Source organism: Colletotrichum lupini, chromosome 5, assembly GCF_023278565.1.
Source record: "Colletotrichum lupini chromosome 5, complete sequence".
NCBI lineage: Eukaryota > Fungi > Ascomycota > Sordariomycetes > Glomerellales > Glomerellaceae > Colletotrichum > Colletotrichum lupini.
In genome coordinates, this window is record NC_064678.1 from 864,533 (window position 1) to 885,905 (window position 21,373).

Here is a 21,373-nt window from a genome sequence, read left to right on the forward strand (position 1 = left end):
CAGGTCCCCCAGACCCGTCCCTCCATGACAGAAGTCAAAGGGCCTCCGCCGGGCCAACGCGTGCTCCAGAAGAGGCAAAGGGACCGCTGATAAGCCAATCATCCAAACCACCACCGCAACGTGTATCTCACCCCTCATCTGTCCGCGTCTCTTGGCAAATGCTACTTCATCACCGAAGAAGCTGTCTTTCCCGGCATCAACCACTTTGCCAATGTCTTGGCATGCGGCCAGAAGAACCTACAACGGGGGTTCTTTGGTGTCTTGTCGTGTCTATCCAGCCACTCAGCGTTCAGAGAGAGATGCTTTCCGAGATGCAGACCCCCCGTTCGAAGCTGTCGCGCTGCGTTGCCTGTGCCACCGCCGTCACAATTGATCGCATGTGGTTCTTGTTTGTTCCACTCTCCAATTGCTGCCCGCAAGCTCTGGGCAGAAGCAAAAATTTGTATATATTCGCGCGGGTAGCTCCAGGAACCCGGAAAGAGGAGAATTGCGATCGTCAGTAGAAGAAAGTTTTCCTCCTCTTCCCCTCCAAGAACTCTGCGTGGCGCATACTCAGCCGTGGCATCGTGAAGGCTTAATTGACTTCTCGCGCAACCTTGACATCAGGTCGAGCTTGTTTGCGGCCTCTTGAGCTCTCTCTTTTGCCTCCCACCTTCCGAAACTCGCAATCCCCTCACTCACAATGCGCCAGTCTCTCCCGACGCTGGCTCTGGCCTTGGCCGGCGCCGCTTTTGCAGTTCCCGAGAAGGAAGACGGTGACCACCTTTACTCGTCTCGCCTCTCCAAGCGTGGCATCGACGCCGAGGGCAACTACAACATCTCCTTCTTCCATGTTAACGATGTGCACGCCCATCTCGACGAGTTCTCCTCCTCGGGCACCGACTGCACCCGTCCCGAGCGCGGCTGCTACGGAGGCTACGCGCGCATCAAGCACACCGTCGACGAGCTGCGCCCCCAGTACAACGACTCTTTGTGGCTCAACGTTGGCGATGAGTTCCAGGGCACGCTCTTCTACTCTTTCTACAAGGGCGAGAAGATTGCGGAGACCATCAATCAGCTCGGCTTCGATGCCATGACCCTCGGCAACCATGAGTTCGACGGCGGCGACGACCAGCTCGGTGACTTCTTGCTGAACCTCACGTTCCCCATTATCTCGGCCAACATTGTCTCCGACAACGAGAAGCTTAACAAGACCATCAAGCCTTACCACATCTTCGAGGACCAAAGCCTAGCCGTCATCGGTGTCACCACCACCACCACTCCGGGCATCTCCTCCCCTGGCGAGGGCACAAAGTTCCTCGATGTCGTGAGCACTGTGCAGTCCACTATCGACCACATCAAGTCCACCACCAACATCACCCGCATCGCCGCCATCACTCACATCGGTTACGAGGAGGACCAGAAGCTCGCCGAGCAGACCACCGGCCTCTACCTCATCATGGGCGGCCACTCTCACACCCTCCTCGGCTCGATGGAGGACGCAGAGGGCCCCTACCCGACTGTGAAGCAGAACAAGGACGGCGACGACGTCTTCATCGTCACTGCATACCGCTGGGGCGAGTACGTCGGCTACATCGACGTCACCTACGATGCCGAGGGCAAGATCCTCGCCTACCACGGCGGCCCTATCCACCTCACCAACACCACCGAGCAGGACGCCGCCCTACAGGCCCAGATCGAGTCGTGGCGCGGACCCTTCGAGGCCTTTGCTGCCGAAGTCGTCGGCGTCTCCAACGTCGAGCTCGACCAGTCCCTCTGCCAGAAGCAGGAGTGCATTCTCGGCAACGTCATGACCGACGCCATGTACGAGTACCGCCTCAACTCCTCCGCCGACAGCCCGCCCGACTTTGCGCTCATCAACGCCGGCGGCATCCGCGCCACCATTGACGAGGGCAACATTACCCGCGGCGAGGTGCTCACCTCCTTCCCCTTTGGCAACTCCATTGTCGAGATCACCTACAAGGGCTCCGACCTGCGCAAGATCCTCGAGGGTGCAGTCACAAAGGTCAACCAGTTCAACCAGGAGGCCATCACCTCTTTCTTCCAGGTCTCTAAGAACATCATCATCGAATACAACCCGGCCGGCAACAACGGCTCCAAGCTCGTCTCTGTCGAGGTCGGCGGCGAGGCCCTTGATGACGCCAAGGACTACAAGGTCGTCACGCTCGACTTCTTGGCCGGTGGCGGTGACAACATCTTTGTCGCTACCACTGACTTCGTGACCCTTGATACCCAGGACGAGGTCCTCGTTCAGTATGTTGAGGCCAAGAGCCCCGTCGAGGCCAAGATCGAGGGCCGTATTGTCGCAACCAACGGCACTGCGTCCACTCCTTCCGGCACTGCCACCGGTACCGGTGCCACCCCGACTTCTACCTCTGGCTCTAGCGGCGCTAGCATGGTTTCCGTCAGCATTGGCGCCGTGGGTCTTTCCCTGTTGGCCCTGCTGGCGATGTAAAGCTGAGATTCGACAAATGCGTAATGTTGTAATGATGCGGATGATGTAGATGTATGAGTAAAAATAATCAAAAGTTCTCCGCCAATTAATCTTTGCCATGCATTCATGATTGTGTGAATCTTGCTACACTATTGCCAAGGGCAAGCTCCTCCAATCATAAGACTGGGTTCTTTTGTCTAATCTCTTATGAGGTACTATGAGGGATGAGATATCTTCAAGACCGTGTGTCCTCGACACGTACATGTATTAATGTATCTTGAGTTACAGCCGTAATCTCCATTGTCTTATCAAGCTGTCACAGTGGCAGGTAGGTATTACGGAGTGGCAGTCGGGTTCGTAGGTAGGCAAGGCTACTTGGGTCCAAAGTTCAGTCCAGCCTGGCTGTTAGATCCTGACTCTTAGTACGTCACTTTCTACCTCATCAAGGGCCGATGGGCCGGTAGACGACGAAACGATTTCTCAGCTCCAAATGTCTGTTCAAACTGTCGTCCAGTTTGGTGGATCTTGATGCTAACGACACATAAGTAGCCTGGAGTAATATCACAAAGTTGACATCTCAAAACAGTGGTCCCGTCTCCAGCGCACATACCCATTCAAATCAATCAAACAAATAAGTCAAACAAACAGTCAAATATAGGAATTTCAGCGAGTCAAACAATCAAATATTCTAGCCCGTATATTTGATATATTTGATCAAATCTAGAATCTAAGGGTAGACCCGAATATACTAATAATATACCGAGAAAATACGGAAAAAAGGGGCCGCCCGGACCCGGATTCGAACACCGGACCTCCGGAATCAAAGTGGAGCCGCCCCAAAAAATTCGTCGCCTACGGTGCCGCTTCCACTAACTATACCATTTACTCGTCTAATATTCAGCTTTACTCTATGATAACTTATTAGTCAAATCAATCAAATATTTGTCAAATTTATCAAACAATCAACTATGGCGCGAGAAATCAGCCAAACAATCAAATATGAACCTCATATTTGATTTGTTTGTTTGGGTATAAGCGCTGCCCGTCTCATGGTCGCAAGTGACTCGACTCCACAGATGCCACAGCTAGTCCTCCTCCATGATATAGTCCTGTCTATGATGGTGTACGTGTCGAATGATGACCGCGTCCTTTGAATGAGCCTTTCTCCCTGCTTGCCTAAACAAGTCGAGCAATTCTTCATTCGGCTGCCACTGATCCATATTCAAAGGCCATCTTGGGCTGTCCGGACAGGAGTCCTTTGTCCCTCCACGCTTCTAATTCTCAGTTTTGATTCTAAGTAGCAAACGAGCCTTCTCCAAGTCGCCGGCCTGGCGTGCCATAAGCTCCGGTATCCAGTCCTTAGAATAGCATTTGCACCGCGGGGACCTTTCGTCGTCCACGTCTGGCATCACCCCAGGAGCGAGATAATTAACGTAGAAGCGATGGAATCATTCGGAGCCCTGGTATTTATTGTTATCGGATTAGAAGTCTAATTTAACCACGGCATACGGCCGACTACGCAGGGGCCAATTAGGGGCCCTATTTACGATTATTATAACTAGCCTAACCTATAATTAGAACCTCCTTTTTATACTTACTACGTAAATATTTATATAGTTTAATTAATCTTTTTATTAACTACGGTTCGACCTAATTATTCTATAATAAAAATACTAATATTAATTAATAATTAAATTTTATTATTATAAATTAGTAAAGTATCTCGCTATATAAAAAAAACAACTTCTTAATATTATATAGGATAAGAAATTCGTATTAATTACCTTTATAAAAATAAACAAAAAGGGGCGATCCTTAAATACTATACGGAATTAAATAATTATAGCCCTTTATTATTTATAAGAGGTTAACGTTTATTATATTAAATTATATTAATTAATAAAACTATTTAAATAACTAGCTTTTTATTATTATTTTAAGTAGCTTTTTTATTAAATAACTTTTTTATAACCGACCCGTAATTAAAAATTAACTGGTTAAATTAATAAAAAAAAATACTTCCGAAGTAACTACTTACTTAATTAATTAATATAACGGACGAGCTTATTAATATAATATACAAAATACTACGTAATTAAAAAAAAGGATTTTTTAAATATAAATATTTTTAATACGTATAATAAGAACCTATATAAGAGTTATAAAGCTAAGAAATTTATAATATATAAAAAAGTTTATTATTACGAAGATTTTATAAATATAACCTTAAGCTTACGATCTAAACGATCTCTTTATAACCCCCTTAATCCCCCTAACGGAGTAATCCGCTAGGGCCGTACTATATATTACGTATTAAGGAAAACTAGGTATATTACGCTCTATACCTAATTATTAATTAAACTTAACTAACTCGACCGTTATCTTCCTTTTATTAACTCCTAACCTTCCCCCGCCTATCTAAAGGGCGAGCTATACTTATTTTAATATATATAAGACCTCTTAGTACTAGCCCACGTAAGTAGCTAGATCTTATATTATATACTCTTTTTTATTAAGAGTTAAGGGGCCCTTTATATATTCCTTTATATTTATAATATAGCCCGTATTAAAGGGATTTCTAGCTAGCGTTAATATAATAGATTTTAATATCCGTATTAGCTTAGTTATTTATAGCGTTCGTACTATTACTTAGTTAAATTCCGTACTATTAAAAAGTACTTTACTAATCCTTAAGCGTACTTATATTAGTTATAATAGCTATAGTATTAAGCTAGTTAAAGAGGGCGCCTAGCCCGAGAGGGGTAGACTTATCGACGGGCATCTTTAGCTTACTAATTATTAACTTAGAGTAGTAGTTTATATATTAATAAGTTTATTTAGTAAATTTATTTAGTTTAAATAGAGAGTAGCTTTAGGTAATATTACAAGCGATAAGGATAAAAAAATCTTTATAAGTTTTAGTACGAGTAATAAATATTAGCTTATTTAGCCCTTTTTTAAAAAACCTCTACGTCGTTATTAAAGTTTAGAACCTCTATAGTTAAGGGCTATTTTTAATTATTACGGCCGATTATTATAGCTAATTATTACGGCCGACTTTTATTATTAACCTTTCTAACTGGTACTACTATATAAAGAGTAGCTTACTTATCCCGAATTATATAGTAGTTTTCGTATTAAAATTATTATATTATATTAAGCGCGTACTTAGGGTATATTACGTATATTATATAATTAAAAAGTATACTATATTATTATTATTTTTTTAAAAGCGTAATTCCGTTAAGGTTAATTTTTATACTTATAAAGCTAGAAAAAAAAACTATTATACAACCCCCTTAATTACTTCCTAAGTATTATTTAAGAATATAATATAAAAAATAGTTTAATAAGGGAAAAGGGGATTTAAAATTTTTAATAATATCGAGTTAAGAGTATTATAAATATTAAAAATTAATTTAAAAAAAAAGTAGCTACTTTAAAATAGTCTTATAACCTCCTATTATAGTTATTATTAATTTAAAAAAAGGCTAAGAAAATAAGGATTTAAAGAGAAGAAAAAGAAATCTTTTAAAATATTACTAAAGGGCTTTTTTTTATACTACTCCCGGCGCGAGATTATTAATTTTAAAAAATTAACTAAGTAATGAAAGGGATTATTAATAAGTAATAATTATTTAACTATAATTAAATTATAAAAAAGACTACTTAAAAAGTATAAAATAGAGTATAAAGAAGTAATAAAAAAAATCTCTAAAGTATTTAGCTTTACTAAATATAAATAATAAGTAAGTATTTTTAATAATTCCTTAACATTTATAACTTTATAAAAAAAAGAGCTTAATTTTATTAATTATACTTAATAGCTTATATAGCTTTTTTACGGGCCGTTTAGTATCTATTTTTAACTATTTTTATAAAATCCTACCCTAAAAGAAGTAAGTTAAAGAAAGAAGCTATTTAAAAATTATAAAAAGTACGAGGCTTAAAAACCTAAAAATATATAATATAATAAAAAGTTAGTTATTAATAAAAATCCTAAGACTAATTATTATATCTTCTTATAGTAATATAAACGTTTATTAGTATTATTAAAAAAAAGAACTATTAAAACCGACCTTTTTATATTAAATAAAAAAGAAGATCTTAATAAGTATAATAGTTAGTAATTTAAAAAGGTAATAATAATTACTAAAAATAATAAAAACGAGAGTAATAAAAAGACGGTAAGAAGAAGTAGGAATTTCTTAAACTTTAATAAATTTATTAAATAGTAAAAGTATAGATTTATTACGGCTAGTACGTAAATTAAATATATTTTTATTAAAATTAAATACGTTAATAATTATTAATATAAGTACGAGCTAGAGTACGACCCTTAGTAAGTTAAAGTAAAAAAAAAGAAAAAGACCCCGATCTTAAATAGAATCCTAATCTTTTATAAATAAATAAATTTTAACCCGGATTGTTAAAAAACGTAAATATATAAAATCGTAAATTAGCTTAATAATAAGTAAATTAACGTAGTATTAATTTATTTAACTAAAGTTTATAAAAGAAAGGGGCTATAAGGGTAACCCCTATTTTATAAATTCGTAAACGACTTTAATTACTAACTAAATAAATAGTTTATAAGTATAAACTTAAAAATTATAAAAGTAATTAATAAATTCCTCTACTTACGAGGGGTATTATTAGCGTAGTTATAATCGTAAAAACTATATAAAATTCTAATAATAACGATTATAAAAAAGGAATTCGTATTATAAAGCTAAGTATAAATTAATAAGGTATATAATTACTTTAACGAATTTAAAAAAAAGTAAACGATATAAATTTTCTTTTTATAATTATTAATAGTAGTCTATCGTTATAAAAAAATATATAGAGGTAAAATATAATATTAGAAGTATAATAATTAACGATTTTACTTATTTTAATCTATAGCTCGTTATTATTATTAATACGAAATTCGGTACCAATCGGCTAATATAAAAAGAAATAAACGACTTAAAATTATTAATAATACGTAATAACATAAAGATCGTATATAAATATTAAAAATATAATAATAAATATAAAATAATTTATAAACTTTAAAAAGATCTTTTTAAAAAAGAAATTATATTCTAAGGGGAAGTATAAGGTCTTATAAAAAGCTTTAATAATATTTTATAATTATTATAGAAAGGTTAAGATTAGAGAATATTAATACTATTTAGTAATTAATATTATTCTTATAAGTAAAGCTTTTAATTATTATTACGAAGTAGTATATTATTTTAATTAAAACGACTTTCTTAGTATTATTAATATAATTTAAAACCGCTTTAAAACTTATAATAAAAACCTAGAGCTCTTATTTAAGCTATAAGTAATTTTTTATATATTTATAACTAGGATAATAAAAAGTAAATTATAAATAAAAATCTTTAAAAAGCTTATTAATTAAATTAATAAATTAATAAAAACCTAGCTAAATAAGGGAACTAATAAATAAAAAATTAAATATTTTTATATTATAATATAGCGCATATTAAAAGTAAAAATAACCCTATATTAAGTACCTAAAAACTACGAGACGCTTTATTTAAAGCTAAGATTTAGCTTTAATATTGAAATAAAAATACTACGCTAAACCTATTTTCAAGCGTATAACGGCCCTTATTAATAATATTAAATTAATTAAATATATAATATATAAAAAAAGAGGCTAGATATAGTAATTATTAATAAAGGGGCCTAGATTTATTAAGTAAATAAAAATTTAATTTATAAATAGGGTAATAAAAAAAGTAATATTATATTTATAAAAAGAATAGATATTAATTAAGCAATTACTTTAAGGAAGAGTATATAAAATTATATAAATAATATAAAAAGTCGAGGGTAGTAAATAGTAAAACTAGTTTTTATTAGTTTAATTAATTCCTTATTATATATAAGGATAGATTTAGGAGTATAGAACTTAATAATAGTAATTAAAATAGCGGCCTAGAGTATCTATCCCTTATAAAGAATTTAAAAAATAAAGAAAATCTTACCCCTTATATTAATAAATTAAATTATAATAAAATCGACGACGTTAATTACTCTTTTTTTATCTTATTAACGTTTAGAAAATATACGAAGCTAAATAAATAAAAAATAATAAAAGCTTTTAATAAGTAGGCTTTTATTTATAAATAATAAAAAAAGGTCCTTTCAATAACGGATACAGAGGTAGTTAAAAAGGTAAATTTAATAAGATAAAAGCCTATTCTCTTAATACTTAAAAAGAAATACTATTCTTTTTAATATTTTAAAAAAAAGAACATAGTACTAAGTAAATTTAAAAGTAGCTAAAAGGGTCCTTTTTATACTACTTAGATCCCTTAAATAATAAGCTTATATAAGTATTCTATATAAGTAAAAAGCATGGCCTAGATAACTTTTATAGGATTATCCTAAATACTAAGGTATTATAATAATTAATAAGAAGAAAAAGGTAATTTTAGGTACTATAAAAAATCGCACTAATAATACTTAATACGTTAACGGCGGGTATTATAAAAATTAGCTTTGGCCTAAGTAAAGAAATCGTCGCTTTAGGTATAATAAAAATAAAAACGCACTTTAGAATAATAACTTTCTATATTTTACTTATTAATACCCCATTTCTCTTATATTCAAAAGATATAAATTAACTAAGTATTATATTTAATAATATAAGAAATAAAATCTCTAATAATAAGTATTTTAAAATAATTAAATAATAATAGGGGTATACGTTTATAAGGCTTATTAATGATACGAAGTTAATTAATTATTTAATAGAAAATAAGCTTAGATAGTTATATTAAAAATTCGGGTACTCGTTAGTTATAAAGCTATATAACTTCTTAAAGTAATTAAGTAATAATAATATTAAAATAGGGGCGCTAGAGTAGTTAATAAAACTATATTACTAATACTAAATAAATATATAGAGCCTATATAAATTTAAATTTAAATTACGTAATAAGCTTAACTTTAACTAAAAAATCGTCGTTAATATTTTCTATTTAAATAGTTAGCTAGTCCTATATATAATTAACGTAGCTATATCCTTTTAAATAGGATAATTCCTTCGGGATTTATAAATAAAAATAGTATAAGTAACTTTACGAAAGGGATAAATCGATATATACTAAGAACCGCTAAATAATATTAAAACTAACGCTAATACTAGTTTTAAATTAATAAAATTTAAAAAGAATATAACGGCTTACGGTATATAACTAAAAGTCGTACTTATTGAAGTAAATTATAGTATTAGAAAAATAAAAAGGGTATATAAATAATTAAAAAGGGCGTTTAGAATTATTAAAAAAGAAAATCCTAATTTTATTAATAACGAATATTTTTAAATAGTACTTAAATACTATAACGATATTATAGGGCTTAACGGGCTTATACTAATACTATTAATATTTAAAATATATTTAAAAATAACCTTAGCCTTGCTATTATTATTAAATATAAGCGAACGAGCCCGAGTAATTAAAAAAATAATATAAATACTATATAAAATAAGTATAAAAAAGTAAGTTAACGAGGTAATTACTATATATAATAGGCCTAATATAGGGGATAATTTAAATATATTACTAAATTCGGATATATAAATATAATATAAAATTACTTAATAATAGGCTAGGCTATATAAATTAATTTTCGTTAACGAGCGATTTTACGTAGTTATAAAAGATCGTAATTAGCCCTTCGAAATATTAATTATAATAGTTAAACTATATTATATAAATCCTAGCGAAGTAATTTTTAATTTATAAAAAGAAAAGAGTTAAGAGAAATCATATAACCCGTAATAAAAGGTATAAGAAATTATCCTTAACGAGATCGTCGTAATAGTATTAATAAAAAAAAAGTTTATTAAAAGAGTATTAATACTACTAACGAGACGTTATAAAAGGATATAACGGGAAGCCCTAATATAGTAATTTATTACTAATAATAAAGTAATTAATACTTTTTATATAATAAAAAAAAGCTAATTTCGAGCTAATAATTAAATTATATAAAAAAAGCGTAATTATAATTATTAAAAAGCCGTTTAAGGGATTAAATCTTATTAAAATAAATATTTTTTATAATTAAGGGGTCTATTAATTTATCTTTTATAACCTAAAGAAGTATATAAACCTCTATATATTTAAATTATAAATAGTTTATAAAATTAAAAAAAAAAAGAATACCCTAATTATATAAAAAGTCTAAGTATATAATCTAAGGATACGGTAACGTTAAAAAAGTAACGCTATTTATATAATTATTTACTATATAATACTATAGCTAATAGTTAATAATAATATTAATAATATTATTACGGAAAAAGGGATACGAAATTTAGAGCCGTAATGTTACCTAAGCCTATACTTAATTAGCTATAGGGCTTATAAAGAAAATCCTAGCCTATTTATTAAAAAAAAATAGTTAGTAAGTACTTAAAAAGCACGATTATTAAAGTACTTAAGCTATTATATAAGCTTATAGAATCGGGTACTTATTAATAAGCTACTTACTACGATTTTTATATTAATTAACTATTAATAGTTATATTTACGTATAACCTATACTTATTAACTTTTAAAATAAAAATAATTAATTTAAAATCGTTAGAATATAAACTAATAATATATTAGGCCTATTTAATATTAATTTTATAAAAAAAGAGAATAAGGAGCTTTAAAAAGCGGGCTTCGTAATAAAGCTAAAAGAGGTTTTTATAATAAATACCCCCCTAGTATTTAATAGCGGGATTTTTATTATTAAAAAAAAAACTATTATTTTTTAGTAAAAGGGGTAGGGTAAAAAGATTAACTTCGTTAATCTAAACGTAACTAATATTAAAAAGTAATATAAAACTAAGCTCGTACGAGGGGTATATATTATAAGTATTTATTAACTTAAAGTAATATTTAATTATATTAAAATAGTATAAGTTATAGATCTAACTAAACGAGACGTTAAGGTACTTAATAAGTAGCTTAAATAATAATAAACAAATCTTAATTAAGGCCTCATTTACTACCTAATCGACTTTATAACTAATAAGCTCTATATTTTGATTAATAAGTTATTTATAAATAATAATAACTTTATTTTATAATTAGGGTATATTATTATCCTAGTTAATAAAAGTATAAGTAAGAGTAAATTTACTATATATAATAATATAATCTATTACTTATTAATTAAAAATAAGCGGGTAATAAGAAGTATATTAATATTAGAGGTTTATAGTATAATTAATAACGTTAACCTGTTTTACGTAATTTTAATAATATTAAAAAAGATTACTAATTAACTTAGCCTTTTACTAATCCTAACGGTTATTTATATAGATTTTTACTTACTATATAAATACCTTATTAAATTAAAAATAATAAAAGAAAAGAGGCTTATAATTAATATTATAGCCCTTAGGTAATTATATAAAAGGCGTAAGATATTTAAAATCCGTTAAATTAATAATAATAATAACCTCACTAACGCTTTTATAAAAATAACTCTTAATAAGGGGTTAAAGTAATTCGTAAGTAATAAAAAAGTTAATATATAAATAAAAAAATAAGTTATATAAAGAAAATAAAAAAAAAGGGAAAAAAAAGACGACTTAATAAACGGGCCTGAGGTTAAATTATACTTTGAATTATAATAATTAAATCGATAAAAAAAAAGAAAGTTAGTATTAGATTAGAAGTCTAATTTAGTTATAGTATATAACTAACTACGTAGGGGCTAATTAAGGGCCCTATTTATAATTATTATAGCTAGCTTAACTTATGGTTAAAACCTCTTTTTTATACTTATTACGTAGATATTTATATAGTTTAATTAATCTCTTTATTAACTACGGTTCGAACTAACTACCCTATAATAAGGATACTAACAATCGTACTTAGCCAAGATGACTTTGAACCGGAGTTCCTTGAGGGAGATCATCTGGCCCGCTGCCTTGGCAATGGATGTGAGCATTGGCACCATGACCTTCTCGTTGACGGTCCAGGCGGCTACTTTGTCGTCGCCGCTGACGCTATACTGCCTGTCTGGGGGGTTATCCTCTAAGTAGGAACGTTCGATGTTTCTGCGTTTGACGAGTTCCGAAACATCAGCTTTCCACACCGGCTCCTCAGCATCTCCTTCTCGGATTGCGCCTGGCACTATTTTGCCGGTGCTGCTCAGAAACTCGACAATGCGCGTGTTATAGTGCTTCAGGTATCACTCTCCGCTGGGCAAAACCATGGTCGCAATCAACCTTGAGCTTGGTCATGTTCTGCCAATAATACGGGACTGCATCGCTCAGACTAGGGGGTGGCGACCAGAAAAAAGAAGAGCTGAGATGGCCCCCGTACTCAAATTCTGAAAAGCCATCAATTGCTCGGCGCAGGCCTACGAAGAGAGGATCGCTCTCTCCGTCTTTGGACATCTGCGGTAGCTGCTGGAAGGGACCGTATCTGTTGGGTAGGATGATAAGCTTTCCGTGCCTTGCCAATGTCGGGGACTGATATGATGACAGGGCGTTGATCAAAGACTTTCGCATTTCTCGTCGAGGTTCCATAAAGAAGGGAAACTCCGAAGCATCGAGGTCGAAAGACTCCAAGTTAGGAAACTTTTGCATAAGGAGGAAGTCGCCCTCGACATTCCGTCTCAGAGACGAGAGTTGGTAGAAGAACGAGAACTTCAAGCTACGGACGCATAGCACGATCGGAAGGAGTTGAGGATTCACCACATTGAAATGGTGAAGCTCGGTGATTTTCGATTTTCTGTAGTGTTTATCATTGAGATCGATGGACAATGATACTCGCGTGTCGTCTGGCCATTCGGACAGGATTAGCATCAACTCTCTCAGGATCTCCGTGTGGGCAATATCGCAGTGTGCCATGTTCTCGACGATATCCGAGGGCCCTGAGCTGTGCCGGTATTCGGGTGTCACAATGTTCACATGCAGCTCGCGTAGTGAAGTCTGGCGGTTGCAGCACCGTTTGAAGGCATCTCAGATGAATTTGAAGTCGTCACTTGTGATTACGAGTGAGCGAAAGGTTGCCCGTTCGATGCCCAGCTGAAATTTGCGGCAGACGACCGCAAGATCAGGTCGAAGACGCGATGTCTCAGGGTCGAATGCTTCCGAGTCACGAGCTCCTAGAGGATTACCAGTCATATCCTAGATCATTCGAAATAGAATCTCGGGACCTAGATTTCCAGGATCCGAACACTACCATTTCGTTGTTGTTCAATTCTCCATAACAGAAATTGCCTCAACCCAAAGAGCCAACTGCGCCGATGTGTCTACATCATCTTGCTTCTAGGCCGACTCGCTCTCCAAAGCTGTTGGTAGGTGTTGCAACGCTGTGGGCGGATGGTCAGCGCACTGTGGCGTGGTCTGAACTCTTCATCAAGTTGCTCATTCTGTGCTTCGAGATTTCTTCGGCTGGTAATTGGCGTCAGTGATAGACTTTCTCAAACTAACCAATGACTAGTGCGTGTTATTTTGCCGAAAATCCTCCCATATCCGCCCTTTGTCAATGTCGAAAGAGGCAAAGTTGAAGACAGGCATGGAACGCACGTAGTGATGTAGTAGTGCATGAAACTTGGTTACGATCGTATTCTTCTCCAAAACTATGAGCAGTTTGAGCAATTACCATGCGGAATCCAGGTTGGATCAAATAAGTCATTGAATCCTTTTCGTAAGGAAACGCCGTGTATGTTTAAAAGCCGAGAGAATAAAACAACCCGAACGGTTAAACACTTTGGCGAAAGCGGCTGAACTGCACTGCAGATGAACCTTGCCAGGTGCAACCAATCAGTTGCCGCGTCGGTAGCCGGGAAGCGATTTCATTGATTCGGAAGACCGAAATCAGCCGCTGACGCTGGCGGCTGTCAAAGGATCAACGCCAAGCCGGTTGGCTTGCTGCTGGGCAGCGGCGATAGACGACGCCCTCGGAGCTCGCTGCCGAGGGCGAGGGAGACCCGTGTCGTTTTTGCAGCTGCACACGTACCGAGGGACCACGACCACGGCCGCGGCACCCAGCTATCGAAGTGTCAAAAGAGTGACAGGGCCATGGACGGCGTGCAAGATTACCGACTGTCCGGCTCACCGAGCGGCTGGCTTGATCACGGTTATAATTTGATCGTGGTTCGAAACCTAGCGGTTGAGACTTTGTTGTTGCGGGGTATGGGGCCGTGGTTGAGGTTGTGGGGAAAGAGTTGTGAATACCATCAACGGGCCAACGGCGACTACGTCTGATTCGCACGCATAGGGTTAGGCACACCGTTTTCTGGAGGCTCCCAGAGATTGTGAGCAGCGGTGGGCCGGCTAGTAAAAGTTCGGCTAAAGATTTAAATCACCAAGTCACATGCTATGAGGTGAGTCGAAAGTTCTCTGGTGTGAATGGTGGGTATGGGCTACCCTCGTGATACTGATGCCTTTCAAAGAATCAAGGTTTGACTCCCCGCGGCACCCGTGGGGAACTGATAGTCGTCATTTCTTCCATTTGTCCATCATATTCTGGAGTCTGGAGTTCAGCGGGCCTTTCTGGGGGAGAAGAGCGAACCCAAGCTTAAAGCGGTCTACTCGTCCGGTCTCCAGTGTTCTCAACTTGACATGCCAATCGACATGGCATGTCCAGGAGGGGGCGATTAGTTTTCGTCTGATTCCTCGAGAACATCACTGGCTGAACCCTGCCCAAAAGCAATTCTTTGTCTCCACACTGCCCCTTGAATACGGGCCGACCAGAACGAACTTTTTCTAAGCCCAGGTTAGGAAAGACGCCCAACCACGTCGACAAACGTCATAGGCTAAGTTGAGTGGGAATCAAACGGGGTCGAGCGGGTGAGTACGGAGTACGAATATTCGTACCCGCGTCAAAGTTTCCTGGGGAAATCGGGGCCGCTTTCTGCAACGACCTTTGGCTATAGTAAAATGCTACTCTCTCTACAGGACCGGATACCGGATGGAAGGATGAAATGTCATTATCAGGCCACGCGAATCTACCGGTACAGATATGCAAACGCTGGCTGCTGAAGCGAGCGCATCGGCGCATGAAACGGCATCGGGCCTTTGACTAGTGCCCGAAGCCATCCGAAGCCCGTCTGGAATGCAACCAGTTGCAATTTGCACGATGCGGCTTCAAGTTGCCTCAAGCAAGGGTGTGAGCCAGGATAACACAGCTAGGCAAGGTTTGGTTTAGTCTTGGATCAGGACACAACTGGGTCTCTCCAACTTTTCTCCAAACTTCTCCTCTCCATCCATTCTCCTCCACCTCTTCATCCACATCATCTTGCTCATCCACTTCACCCACCTCCTAAGCTCTTCCAGTCCAACACCATGCCCATACTGTCCAACAACTCCGTCACCTCGGCTGGCCTTTGGAGAACTGGACCTCGAGACTCCCCGCTCCCCGCACGATCCCCCCGCACGAAGAGTCACTAGAGTTCTCCCACCTATCACCAGTCTTCTTGTCCCCCAGACACCCCAGACGCCCTCAGGGACATGGTCAGGACACGATGCTTACTCCAAAGCTCCGCAGAGCCCCGTCCTACCCGTATTCTTACGCGCACCAATGACAGCATGAGATTTCGCATTTTCCAGTCTCTCGTCAAGCCCATCTCGTCAGGAGCAGGAAGCCTTTGAAGGCCGCTCCCGTCCCCGGCGTTGGGGGCAGGTGGATGGTATAAGACCGGATGCTCCCGAGTCCCCCTTTCCTAGGAATAAATCTTGGCCACCAGGGCGACTCCAAATTTCTCTTGGCTTTTTTGCTTGTTGTCTCTTGGCCGTTGCTTGTTCTCTCTTGGCTTTTGCTAGTTGCAATTTGCTGTTGGCCAAAAATCCTCCGATTTTGCAGCCACCACCGACCACGACCACCCTCGGAACTCTCACACAAACTCAGCCCAAGATGTCGACAGGTCTCGCCCAGGACGGGCACGACGCCTCCAGCAGGGATGACAACGTCTTTGTCGACGAAAAGGTCGGCGATGCCCACCACATTGACGCGGCAGGCAACAAGACGCTGGCCGACGCGGACCTCATGAACGATGCCTTTGACGGCGAGAACGAAGAGCACAACCAGGGCCTGTGGCAGGCCGTCAAGACGCACCCCAAAGCTTGTTTCTGGGCCTTTATCATGTGCTTCACCATTGTAAGTTTCTCTCCATTATTCGTGTTTGGGTATCGACCCCTGCGTATGTTGGCGGCTTTTCGGGCCGCCATTCCGTCTTTAAGCTCGCGAGTCAGTTACTAATTGGGGTACTTGTCCAATAGGTCATGGAATCTTTCGACATGTTCTTGAACGGCAACTTTGTTGCCCAGAAGGCCTTCCAGGATAGATACGGTGTTGAAGTTGCTGGCGGGGCAAAGGCCATCGAGACAAAGTGGCAGTCCGCTCTCTTCCAGGCCGGCCAGTGCGGTGCCTTTGTCGGTGTCTTCCTCGCCGGCCCCGTTGTCAACAAGCTCGGGTATCGCCTGGCCACCATGGTTGCCTTGATCATGATGAACGCCACCATTTTCATCTCCTTTTTTGTAGGCAATCCCGATCGCAGTGTTGCGCATCAGAATATGTACTGACCCTAATTTAGGCCAACTCGCTTGAAGTCCTCACCATCGGACAGGCATTCGAGGGTATTCCCTGGGGTTTCTTCATCGCCATCGGCCCCGCCTACGCCTCTGAGATTGTCCCCCTCGCCCTGCGTGGTGCCTGCACGGCCACTCTGCAGATGTCTTGGTCCATCGGTTCCATCATCGTCGCCGGCGCAACTCTTGGCTTCAACAGCCGTACCGACGAGTGGGCGTGGCGCGCGCCCCTTGCTCTCCAGTGGATCTTCCCCGTGAGTTTACTCACCACCCGTGTACTTCGCATGATCATAGACTGACCCGATCTCCAGCTTCCCCTCATGGTAATCCTCTGGTTTGCTCCTGAGTCCCCTTGGTGGCTCATCCGCCGCGGCCGCAAGGAGGAAGCCCTCCGCTCTGTCCAGCGTCTCGGCCCCACCCACGGCACCGCCGGCCAAGCTCAGCGCAAGCTCGCCATGATCGAGCGTACCGTCCAGATCGAGGCCAACATCGGTGGAACCCCGACTCTCCTCGACCTCTTCAAGGGCGTCGATCTCCGCCGTACAACAGTTACCTGCCTGATGTACGCCTCGCAGAACTTCGCCGGTAACCTCATCGCCAACCAGGCTACCTTCTTCTTCGAGCAAGCCGGCATGGCCCACGACATGGCCTTCAACCTCAATCTCATCAACTCTTGCCTCCAGTTCGTCGCAAACGCTCTGTCCTGGCCCTTGACCGCCTGGTTCGGCCGCCGCACAATCTACCTTTGGGGTACGGCCGTGAACATCACCTTCCTCATGCTCCTGGGCGTCTGCGCCTCGATCCCCCAGAACAGCGCCACCAACTATGCCCAAGCCGTCCTGGGAATATTGATCTCCTTCGTCTTCGCTGGTACTCTCGGCCCCATCTCCTATACCATCATCGCCGAGACCTCTGCCGTCCGTCTTCGTGCCCTCAGCACCGCCGTCGGTCGCGCCGCGTACTACGTCGCCGAGATCCCCATGATCTACCTCGCCTCACAGCTCCTCAACCCCACGGGATGGAACGTTGCTGGAAAGTGCGGTTTCGTTTGGGGCGGTACCGCTTGTGTGTGCTGGATCATGGCCTTCTTCTTCTTGCCTGAGCTCAAGCACCGCTCTTACCGTGAGGCCGATATTCTCTTCAACCGCAAGATCCCTGCGCGCCAGTTCAAGTCTACTGTTATCAAGGTTACGGATAACGAGTAAAAGATTTGTTTGGTTGAACAAGAGGTGCAGACTCCACACCTAGGGCCTTCAGATCGGGAAGAGAAATAGATGACCTGGATTGCTCCATGGAGACATCTAGCTCCCGGACTGCAAGCTCCTCGGTCATCTTCTGGGGACCATCTATCCCAGTACGATAGCATGATAGAATATCTTTCCGCGTAGATAGCGTTTAATGATACGCAACGACTAATGTTCAATATTGAATGGTGATTCCTGGCGGTGAAAATGATGATGTGTTTACTACTACAAAGACAATAGGCACTCGCTGATTGAGGATCTGTGATTCAGGTCTTTCGTGTTTTGCCTCAGTTGCTTTCCTGTTTTGAATCTTGAGCGTTATAACCATGCCTTATGTCAAGGTAAAAGACCCCACGATCTGCTACCGCTAGAGAGGCTTCGCCGTAGCTTTGATCTTCTGAATCCTATGTGTGCCTTCTGCAGATGACGCTGAGGTAAGGCAAGGTTCAAAGATGAGCGAGGTTCATATTTGGATGAAGAGGGAAAGGTCCGGTGAGATGAAGGGAGCAAGGCCTGACATAACAGAAGAGGAGAAATTATGAAGAGGTTCACGTTAATGCGGGGCTTTCTAGGGGGGAACAGGAGGCGAGAAAAACATCCAGCACCAGGGGGGGGGGTTAACAAGGATGGCCCGGAGGAATTTTCGAGACAACAAAATACAGGTGAGTTCTTTCTTCGAACATGTTCATCAAACTTGCATTCTTTTGTTTTACCTTAGCTCGGAAGAGGTAAAATCCAGGTACTTTCAGGTTGGGCACGGTATCTGACGCAGTTGCATTTCATCCAGAAAGCCATCACGAGTCTTCGATACCACAATCACCGTCACCACACCACTGATTCAGGATCACAATATCAACTCTTATCTGTCGAGTCTTTCTTTGAATTGCAAACTTCGCTCTATATTAAAGTTCAAGTACGCTGCTAACGGCCCTTATCATTTTCCAGTTGCCCTTTTCTACTCTCACATTCCTGCATATAATAACCCAGTATCGAGTTCTCGCATGGAGGTGAGCAGTATCGTCGGGCAGTAATCAGTGGGCAGCATAACGTGTAGCATTGCGACATGAGAGAGACAAGATCTTCCCTGATCCGCCTCCCTTTCAACCACTGTAGTTCTCCATTCAGTGGAGGTCCATCTTATGCGCCAACAATGCCGGAGAACCTGCATCAGCCTTCGGATCGGACTTGACCCATCATACTTGCGGATCTTGTATCCAAACTCTCATCTTCTTCATGGCGAAATCATCGTGTGACTTCTCTGAAGTGAAGAATACCTCCTCGTACCATCCATCGGTGCCCAAGGACTGGAGATTTTGCCCGTACGGAGCACAAGACCCAAAATCAATAAGAACAGGCATGCCGTCCTTTCCTATCATGATGTTATCCGGATTGATGTCGTTATGTGCCAGGCCCAACGAGTGTACATACGACACTGCTGACTCCAGGCCGTCCAGAAACTTTTCCTTGTCGAGGTCTTTGAAATCTGGCTGCCGGGCAAACTGGTTGAGCGTGCAGTCGTACGACTTGAGAACGAGAGACGTGATGCGATCGCGTGCGGTTCGGCAGCCATAGTACTTGATGATATACGGATGTGGATTCTTGGAGACCTTTTCCATGATCAAGGTCTCATTAAGGACGGATTTCCACACATAGGGTGTTCCCTTCATCGACTCATAGCAGTTGAGGCCGGGCCGTTTTATGAACACTGGGTCATCGATGTTGTCTGGTGCGATGGTGAGCTTGGCGCCAGTTGGAATTTCGGGATAGATCTCTTCGTCGGGTACGAGTTCCAGTGCCTCTTGGTATTCTTCAAGAGGTATCTCCCGCTTGTTCTTGGAGCTTTGACCAAACCATAGTTCCGCTTCGTCCGTTATGTGGTAGAAGGTGACGTATTTTGGCGCATTCGCATTGTTGTCCCAGGCTTCGATAAGAGTGAGGTCTTGAAGTGATTTTATCGTAGGCTTCGTAAGCCCCAGCTGGCTGCTCTCGGTGGGACTCGGTGATGACATCTTCGAAAAGGCTAAGCGCCCAACAGGTTGGTGTAGAGGAGAAAGTCAGAGATTGCAGACTGACGGTTGGAAGTAGGCAGTTCAGCCTTGCATGTAGCCAACAGAGCAACGTGTCATTGTCACAGTACAAATAAGTGCCGTACTGGCCACGCACTAAAGCATCTTAATTCATGCCGCTAACAAAGATTCAGCGTTGGCGCCACGCTGTCTTCCGACCTGACGGCGATGACCCAATCATCCACGACAGAGCGTCTTGCACGTACTGCAGACAACCCAGATCAAGCGGCCTCCAACGCTACTCGAGCTTTGTTCGAGTTATATTCAGTCCCACAGTAATTAGCGACGAGTTGCAATAGGCAGCAGCGGAATCCGATCAGATCGCAACCCTGGTTCTGGGAAAATGAAGTCCCTGGACATGGACAACTCGTCCCTGTATGCCGATGACGATAACGCTCGAATTGAGACGGTGCAAAAAGTGTTTCCTCCTGCCGTACCTAGTATGGCCACGATAAGTCGAGTCATCAAAACATTGTTGGCCCCCAATGTAAGATGCTTATGTTTCTGTTTTTTGTGATTTTTCATATGGTGGTTACTAGTGGCAGGTAGAAACAGATGATTTACGACGGCTCATCGGCTTCTTTGAACGATCAGTAGGTGGGATCAACGTCACACAGCCCATCCCAATCTCCTACATGAGCCATGAACCAACATCGGTCTCGTAATCGCGAGACGTTATCATTGCAGCCAGATGAGTATCAATGGATCACTATCCACATCACTGACAAGTCTATGACTCTCTTATAAGTTTGATAGTTTACCTATACCGTTCTAGAGGTCTCAATGTGAGAATTCTACCTCGCATTCTATCTTCGGCACCTCTCTCTCTAAGTAAAGCACATATTGTGATGCAATCTACGCATCGGTAACCATAAATATAGGTCCATCCCTTGCTATTGACACCCGGCAGGTTCTTTCTCTCGCCGGAATGTTAGTCAAGATTTAGTTCGAGTTCGCGGGATTCGCTCTTTGCCATGGTAATGAATCGGTATCGGGATGGCTAGGAGGTTTTTATAATTGATCTTCAAAGTTGCCAAAAGTTGGATAGCTGTATTTAATT

General features: G+C 39.9%; 7 protein-coding genes across 7 annotated transcripts; 3 read left to right on the forward strand and 4 right to left on the reverse strand.

Moving 5' to 3' along the window:
• Positions 1-682: 682 nt before the first annotated feature.
• Positions 683-2,455, forward strand: CLUP02_09687 (5'-nucleotidase domain-containing protein; the record flags this gene model as incomplete). The annotated part of the gene is made up of 1 exon (XM_049288665.1): positions 683-2,455. The coding sequence occupies one exon, from the start codon at positions 683-685 to the stop codon at positions 2,453-2,455; it is 1,773 nt and encodes a 590-aa protein (XP_049145809.1).
• Positions 2,456-3,105: 650 nt separating this feature from the next.
• On the reverse strand, positions 3,106-3,303 carry CLUP02_09688 (uncharacterized protein; the record flags this gene model as incomplete). The annotated part of the gene is made up of 1 exon (XM_049288666.1): positions 3,106-3,303. A coding segment is annotated over one exon (198 nt), but the record flags the coding sequence as incomplete, so codon positions are not given.
• A 137-nt stretch (positions 3,304-3,440) lies between these two features.
• CLUP02_09689 (uncharacterized protein) lies at positions 3,441-3,635 on the reverse strand (the record flags this gene model as incomplete). The annotated part of the gene is made up of 1 exon (XM_049288667.1): positions 3,441-3,635. The coding sequence occupies one exon, from the start codon at positions 3,633-3,635 to the stop codon at positions 3,441-3,443; it is 195 nt and encodes a 64-aa protein (XP_049145811.1).
• Positions 3,636-8,922: 5,287 nt separating this feature from the next.
• On the forward strand, positions 8,923-9,081 carry CLUP02_09690 (uncharacterized protein; the record flags this gene model as incomplete). Its single annotated transcript, XM_049288668.1, has 1 exon — positions 8,923-9,081. A coding segment is annotated over one exon (159 nt), but the record flags the coding sequence as incomplete, so codon positions are not given.
• Positions 9,082-12,322: 3,241 nt separating this feature from the next.
• On the reverse strand, positions 12,323-14,020 carry CLUP02_09691 (uncharacterized protein; the record flags this gene model as incomplete). Its single annotated transcript, XM_049288669.1, has 3 exons — positions 12,323-12,611; positions 12,790-13,347; positions 14,001-14,020. The coding sequence occupies 3 exons, from the start codon at positions 14,018-14,020 to the stop codon at positions 12,323-12,325; spliced, it is 867 nt and encodes a 288-aa protein (XP_049145813.1).
• A 1,380-nt stretch (positions 14,021-15,400) lies between these two features.
• Positions 15,401-18,366, forward strand: CLUP02_09692 (uncharacterized protein; the record flags this gene model as incomplete). The annotated part of the gene is made up of 8 exons (XM_049288670.1): positions 15,401-15,501; positions 15,542-15,583; positions 15,636-15,978; positions 16,051-16,572; positions 16,695-16,952; positions 17,009-17,257; positions 17,315-18,204; positions 18,252-18,366. 8 exons carry the CDS (start codon positions 15,401-15,403, stop codon positions 18,364-18,366), a joined length of 2,520 nt encoding a protein of 839 aa, XP_049145814.1.
• A 1,074-nt stretch (positions 18,367-19,440) lies between these two features.
• On the reverse strand, positions 19,441-20,256 carry CLUP02_09693 (uncharacterized protein; the record flags this gene model as incomplete). The annotated part of the gene is made up of 1 exon (XM_049288671.1): positions 19,441-20,256. One exon carries the CDS (start codon positions 20,254-20,256, stop codon positions 19,441-19,443), a length of 816 nt encoding a protein of 271 aa, XP_049145815.1.
• Positions 20,257-21,373: the final 1,117 nt, after the last annotated feature.